Source organism: Limulus polyphemus, unplaced genomic scaffold (genome assembly GCF_000517525.1).
Source record: "Limulus polyphemus unplaced genomic scaffold, Limulus_polyphemus-2.1.2 Scaffold1592, whole genome shotgun sequence".
Lineage (NCBI taxonomy): Eukaryota > Metazoa > Arthropoda > Merostomata > Xiphosura > Limulidae > Limulus > Limulus polyphemus.
Genome location: NW_013667202.1, coordinates 202,291 through 210,050, shown reverse-complemented (window position 1 = coordinate 210,050; position 7,760 = coordinate 202,291). Strand labels below are relative to the sequence as shown.

Below are 7,760 nucleotides of genomic sequence, written 5' to 3'. Positions count from 1 at the left end.
CCCACAACACAGAAGGAGTATGATCGAAGGAGAAATATAGACAACACTAAACATGTGAGGACATGTTGATTGGTTCTACTCTAAATCCAAAACCCAGCTATGGGGTACCGACATCCATGTGTTGGTAGGATGAGGGCTCCCAATCGAAGGGGTGAACTGCAATTTAATGTCTTGCTCCCTAATGATTGCATATTGCATATTGGAGGATAGCACATCATCTACACTCACAGAACACCACTGCCCTACTCTGCACAGAATAGTTATAGCCATCTTTGTGTGTAATCCATACAGGAGGGTGACTCCATGGTCAACCACCACAGCGGCTTGGAACTGGAAAGTGGTAAGGACTCCCATATAATGGGGTAGGGGGGGCAGTGGAGTGTCCAGAGGAATGTCATCACCAGAGACAGTGCAATGGGTGACCGCGAAATCCTATTTTGAAAAGCAGATCATATTAATTTATTCAATACAAGGCACGGCAGGAATGGGAAGATGTCCCCCCTTCTGCTTTACCCATGCAGTCCACGGGTGCTACGGTGCGTAATGGACAAGTTTATGAAGGTAAACTGCAAATCAACATGGCTTTACAGTGCATATTTCAAATTGAAGAATACCTGGTCAGGCACCACTCACCACTGAGCAGGATCCTTATAATGAGTAAATGAGCAAGGGCCTCTGAAAAGAAAAGTATGAATATAAACTTGTCAAGTTAAAGTTGCATTGAAGCTTGAAGAACAGCCACAGGCAGGAGACAAAGAAGTAACTGCAATATGGTGTAAATAATGAGAGATGAACTTATTAGGTGTAGTCCCCATGTCTGACTGTAGGATTTCCTCCAATGGACAAAGAATACAAAACGAAGGGAAAAGGTGAAGTGTTGATTCTGATGAGAAGACATCTGGAAGAAATTCGGGGAGGGAGAAGACAAGGAGGAATAAGCCAATTGAATTAAACGTCAAACTGAATTGGTGAGAGTAGAAGGGGAAAAATCCCTAACAGAGGAAGACTGCCAAGAGATAGAGTCAGGAATGGGTACCCAGAAGGAACCCATGTGGGCAATATAACAAGGAAAAGTACAGACTGGACATAGAAATCTATCCAGCTTGGAACAAGGGGAGAGATGAGAAATAGAAGGAAGAGTAATGGTTGAAAAGAAGAAGTTACTCTATCTAGCCGCCGAGTTCCTTGAGAAGAAGGATTGAACCAAACAAAGGAGAAAAAGATAGATAGGTTGGTAAAGTGTAGGTGAAATGTCAATGGCAAACAAATCCAACTAATAAGAAAAGAAAATACGTTTTAAGGGAAAGGTGAAACATGGAACATGAGTAAAGTGGTTCAAATGGAGGTAAAGGGAGGGAATGAAGGACCACATTAATATCCCAGTCTGGAAGAGTAGGTTGTCTGGGGGGATGACGAATCTGGAAGGAACACAATGACATGATAAATTCAGGGGCCGCACTCCAAACAAGCAAAATGTAAACTAACAATTGCTGGTAAAGAAAGGGCAGTTGGTACAATGATATGCAAAAGCAAACTGATCTGGATTCAATATAAGTAATATAGTTTGAACATTATATTTAATTGGGTATATATTTTTTATTTCTGATTATGTTGGTATCTTCAATCTTGCTGATCAGGCGGGCTTAAAAATTTACATAATTTATTCAGGTAAAAATATCACAATTAAATGAAAATAAACATAGCTCCTCAAAGGGAATTATGAACAGTAAGTCAAAGTTTAAGTTATAATTTAGCACCAGAAAAAGAATATGCACATATGGTATTCTTAGTCAGCTTCATGAAAAATAAATCAAATTTCACTTACACTGTTATCAACTTCCCCTGAAGTTCTGGTTTGGGAATAATGTAGACATTAAGGGAGTCAAACACTTCTTTTGAAACATAGTCTTCTGGTGTCTAATTCGAACAAAAGAGTAACATTAGTTATAATAGAAAATATGAATGTAAATTAAAACTCACAGTAATCCAAAAAATCTAGTTTGTATGAAAATGCAAAGTGACAGAAGGCCATTCATCTCATTGAAGTCGCATGTTGTCAATGAACCAAAACAGCTGAAAAAAAAATTAAATGTAGTCCTTCACACCAATACTTTTATTGAACCAAACTTCAAGTAAATAAAAGTTTCCTGGCATTATAATTCTACTTCAGGATAGGTCTGAATCTTCATATACTGAAGTTTTCCTTAACTCTCTCAATACAGGCTTGGTCCATTTGACCTCTTTGTACTCAATTAAAGTCTATAGATTTAATACTTTTAACTTTCAATATAGTGTGTATATCTTCACAAAATTTTGGCAGTCTTTAAGTTTATATTATAAATCTTTCACATAAAACATATTTTTTAGTAAAGTATTTTTAATAAAATGAAATAAAGATCTGTCATTAATATATTGAGTATTTGTTTTGAATAGTCCATGTGCAAAGTAATTTTCATATTAAAATTAAAAATACTTTTCCTCATCTCAAAAATCTCAAATTTCCTTTATGTAATCCCTAAAACCTCCTAAATGCATTTCAAACGTTTTTTTTTCAGTAAAACTTTATACTTTATATGTTATTTTCTCTATCCTATCTCAAAATGGGATTGGTCAATTCAACTGACCTTGTAAGCCAATAAAAAAAAAAAAGCTCAATCGAATGAAGTTCAAAGGAGAAGGTTGGGCCCGTTTGAGATTGGCATTGAAAAAAACACCCAAATGGACAAGATATTGGGTAGGCTGAAGGAAAAACTTCTCTAATTTGATTGACCACCCCACATGAGCTGCCTCTAGGAGCAGCCAAGAAGTGTGATAGGCAGACTCCTGTTTGGAACGAGCTAACAGTAGCCAGTCATCCATGAATTGATAGAAGCACAACCCTTCAGCATGTAAGTGATGGGCGATTGTCTTGATTACATGACAAAAAACATATGGGGCTGAAACAAGCCCAAAGAGCAGTGCACAAAACTGATAAACCACTTCGTTATGAATGAACCTAAGATAGCATCGCAACTGACGAGATATCGGGATATGAAAGTAAGCATTCACGAATGTTCACCTTGGTCATCCACAAGCCCAGAGAAAAAGACCACTTGAGGGTAAGAAATGCGAGGTAGGACCAGAAATTGATTGAGGTGGAACAAATCTATCACAGGCTGCCAGTCTCTGGTTTAATTGGGGACAACAAACAGTCTTGAATAAAAGACTGGAGAAAGATGATGGACAGGTTCGACAGCCTGTTGAGACAGAAGGTCTTGAACAGCCTCAGACAGATGTTTACTGGTAGTAGGATCCTGAGGAAATGGGAATGAAATGGACACCTGAGACAAAGGAGGGGGAAAGAATTGTATTACAAATGTTCCTTGGATAAAACCCCAATAATTCATGGATCTGTGGTGAAAGATCTCCAAAAGGAAACAAAGTCTGCCAAGTGAGTCTCCACTGGACCAGAACCCATTGGGTAGTCACCAGTAACTTTGGTGATGTGACCATCTACACCAAATAAAACAATGAGTTTATGAACCCCTGGAGGGAGGAACAGGTAAAGATTGAGAAGGACTAGCACAGGAAAGAGGAATAAGGACCAGTCTCAGCTCTGAATATGACAAACATGCAACTAAAAAGAAAAGGAGTAGAGTTGATGTACTGACTCCATATGTGATTCCAAAAGTTTCAGGCACATCACCAAAAACATACTACCAAAGAAAAGGGGCTACACATAGATCCCAGAGATAAGGAGGTAGTAAACGAACCTGGGACAAGGCCACATCTCTACCTAGGAGATTTCAATAACAGAGAAACCACGTGTGTAAAGGGAGAGCCGAAGAGGTAATCAGGGACTGCCCAACACAGGTAAAATCAACCCCAACTGTTGAGAGTCGAGAAACAGACAGTCAGCCTGATGGTAAGCTAATGCAAACTGATCTGAAGACCATGAAGGGTGAGTCATGCTGGCACCCTCAACAACTAAGAAACCAAATGCCCAGTATGAACCCTAATATCCAGGGAAGGAATCTGTCAGGGTTTCTTCCTTTGCCCATTTAAGCATTGGTCTGATTTTTTCTTGCTTACTCCAGGATCCCCTTATGCTTTACTCATGATAGTCCATGTAATACCACCCAGTCAGCCTCTAGGTGGTCTTATCAAACATCTCATTTCTACAGAGCCTGTTGCAACCTAGATAAAGTATATTGACTTAGCAGTTGCTTGTGTGGAATTGGTTTGATAAAGCACACCTGCCTGGGCAACACTCATCACAGAATGGAATCCACTGAAAAGGAGGCAAGGGGCCCTATAAAGTAAGGATGAGACAAGAGGAGTAATAAAAATGCTCACCTCTATAATCTAGCTAATAATCCTTGGAGACGACTTGAATGGCTAATGAAGAAAAACTTTAATATAAGTTTAACATAACAGCAAATGTACAATGTTTCGACAAGGTTCTGTCATTATCAGGTACAAGGGGTTGATTGAACCATAGCCAGAACTCTAGGTAACAGACAAATCGGTAGGAAAGCATAAAGGTGCAATCCCGTCCAGTCCTGACTGAATGCATCTATCGCCAATGCCTGAGGGTGAGGTACCAGGGATCAAAATGCCTGTAATTGTGTGTTCCAATAAGTGGCAAATGCATTGATTATTGTTGTCACAAACAAAGATCAAATCCAATGGAAAACTTCATTATGTTGCATCCATTTGGTTGGGTCAAGACAATTGATCTGCTATCAAATTCATCACCCCCTCAATAGGAAATGTAAGACACCATTGGTGTGAAGCATGATGATTTTTCCCCTCAATAATTCCAGACCTTGAAACATTACCCTTTGGAGAGTAAAAAGTTAAAAAATACTGATGTGGAAGGAAGTTTTGTTGACCATCCATAGGCCCTGAAATTTCTGACCATCAATATACACACCTCATCCCTGAAGTGATGAATCTGTGAAGAGATGTATCTCGGGACAAAGTGGTGGTAAAGGGAGACCTATTGTAGTACTGTTCCAGTCTAACCGCCACTAAAGATCAAGATGTTGATCTTGAATAAGGAGACTGGGTGATCCACTGGTTTGCTGTTCATGATCTATTAGTCATGTAGTGACCACTGAAGGGAACTTATGTGAGCTCATTCCAAAAGACAAAGAACCATCTGTGCAGTGTGAGAAGGAGATGTGAGTAAGAGTCTGACTGCCTGTTCCATAGCATGGAGCCAGATGGGAGTCAACTGAACCTCACAGAGATATATGTTGAAAAAGACACTCATTCCTGAATGCTTTGTCAAGAAAAAGTGATAACATTATCTGAATGAGGTGCTTATACACAGTACCATGATAGTGGGTGAAATTGACATAGATAGAGAGTGTCACAGGATAGATATCCCCAAGGGCAATTAAGTGGGATATAAATCAAGCGATAAAAAATCAGACCAATGCTTAGATGGGCAAAGAAATAAATTCTGGCAGTCAAGTAATAGCTGTACTGTGAGTGGAGGTAAGTATGTTTTGGTAGTTTTACACATTTTACACATAATATTACATATTAATTTAACACATATTACATGACCACACAAGTGAAGACTGAGAATATTTTTTACAATTTTCTTTTGAAATTAAAAAGTTAAAACTTAGGTATTATAAAAACTTGAATTACAAACTTCGTTCTAATGCCAAGTTTACTAACATACATTGATAATAAAGTTTATTGATTAAATCTTGAATTTAACTCTTATGAAAATGTGAAATACAATGGACCAATGCCAGTGCTGAAAGGGTTAATTAATGACCCCATTTATTCATTACATTTGACTAATGAATTAGTACAGTGTTCCTGAAATCATTTCACATACAAGTAAGCAAAAAAAAAAAGGTTAGTGGCAAGTGCTGCCAGCCAGTTGCCTTCCTTCTAGTCAGCAGTTCAAAATTTGTGGCAAATGGCCTTACTAGGTTTTGCCATGAAAAAAATCCAAAAAACAAGAGGGTGAGAAAGTTTAGTAAAAGGATTCTGATCAGAGATCCTTGAATTAGGAGGTTTCTCCCCCTAATAACTAAAACAAAAAACCTGAAGTGAAAAAAAAAAACTACTACATATAAGGCAAAAATTGGACAGAGCACAGACAGCCAATTATGTAGCTTTGCACTCAACAACAAATGTAATAGGAATAGTAATCCCAAATTTCATTTAGTTGATATTTTTTGACAAGTGATTCAATCATAATTTCAATTAATAGATTGTTGGAATAATTGAAAACAGTAATAATCAGAAACACCAAATTCATTTAATTGATTAAATAGAAATTTCAATGGATTGACTACTTTATGTGACACTGACTGATGTCATCACTGCTCCTGGGATATTGATTAAGTAGACCAGCACTAATTATTAAGTCTAATCAAACTGGACAATTCTTACTAATGAAATGCCTCTGGGATCAGCACTTGAGGATTTACTTTTTCTTATTTCCATTAATGATACTGATAAGGACATAATCAGTAAACTAATTAAGTTGCTGATGATATTAACTTTTGAGTATTTCTAGTTACCTGAGGGTGTTTAGGTATTATAGAATGACTTAGATTAATTTGTATGTTCGACAAATATTTGGCAAATTACTTTTAGTTATACATTAGGGCAAAGTTATGCATTTTTGTTATAATAATTTAGATCACATTTAATATAGACTGTAAGTAATTCAATAGCATAACTGAAGAATATAATCTTGGAATACTGGTGGATAAGTAACTTAAGATATCAAAGCCCAACCACCCTGTCAGAAAAGTAAAACTATATAAGCTTTAATTGAATGAAATTAATGAAAATTAAGCTTTACAGCTAGAAGTGTAACGTTATTTACAAAATACTAGTTTTTGATATTTATATTTACCATAACTTAAGTTACTAAATACCAAAATGGGTGAGAATATAATTTCCTTTAGTTTTTGGCCCTTTTCAATACCATAATTTATCTCTAAGCCCCCTTTTTTCACTTGGATTTATTTTTATTATAATATAAAACGGATACACCATAAATTATATTTTATATTTCTTTTAATTAAATATGTCTTTTTTTTTCCACCCTTGTACTTGTAGCCCAAATAATAAAATACCGAGCTTGGTACGCTTTTTCACACTTTGACATTTGGCATTGCTTGTTTAAATACGACCCATCTAAACCGAGTCTAAAGTGCAGTGCATTTCCAAATCATCATTACTCTTACTCAGTAGTATTAGCATTATAGTTTTATTCTATTACTAACGTCAGCCTTAGGCTAAATCAGTAAATGGTGGAAACATTTATTAATATTAGTTGTAAGTTGTATTCATTCTGTAAAAATAAAATGCAAGTCCTCGGCCTCAGAAACAAAAAATTAATAAAAAATCACAATTAAAAACTTTAAATACAATAAAACGTACTAAAAATGAAAAAGTAATACTATGCGAGTTGAGCTTTTAGTTTTAATTGAAAATGAAATTACCTGAAATGTTATTTTTGGACCTAGCAACTGGATGAAACTCACTAAAAAGAATGCACTTAATAGGGCTCTCCTGCGACTGTGTCTGATAATAATGACATCCAGAGTTAAACATATCACTCTACTGTGAACTGTTTGCCTAAATCTCTCTTTACAACAGTGACTGTAGTACGCTTTACAAATCAGTTTGTTGATAATGGCAATAACAACGAGAAAAGGCTACTCAACTGCCACCTGATGATAAGAAAACGATTGATTGTTAAGAAAATTAAATATTAATATATTTTACGTTTTTCA

At 36.4% G+C, this 7,760-nt stretch overlaps 1 protein-coding gene across 1 annotated transcript in view; it reads right to left on the bottom strand.

The window, feature by feature from the left end:
- LOC106464228 (GATOR complex protein NPRL2-like) overlaps positions 1 to 7,675 on the bottom strand; it is a 42,235-nt gene extending 34,560 nt beyond the window's left edge. The window contains 3 exon segments of the mRNA XM_013924356.2: positions 1,826 to 1,917; positions 7,467 to 7,496; positions 7,498 to 7,675. Coding sequence (XP_013779810.1) covers positions 1,826 to 1,917; positions 7,467 to 7,496; positions 7,498 to 7,578 — 203 coding nt within the window. The 5' untranslated portion in view covers positions 7,579 to 7,675.
- Between the last annotated feature and the right edge of the window lie 85 nt (positions 7,676 to 7,760).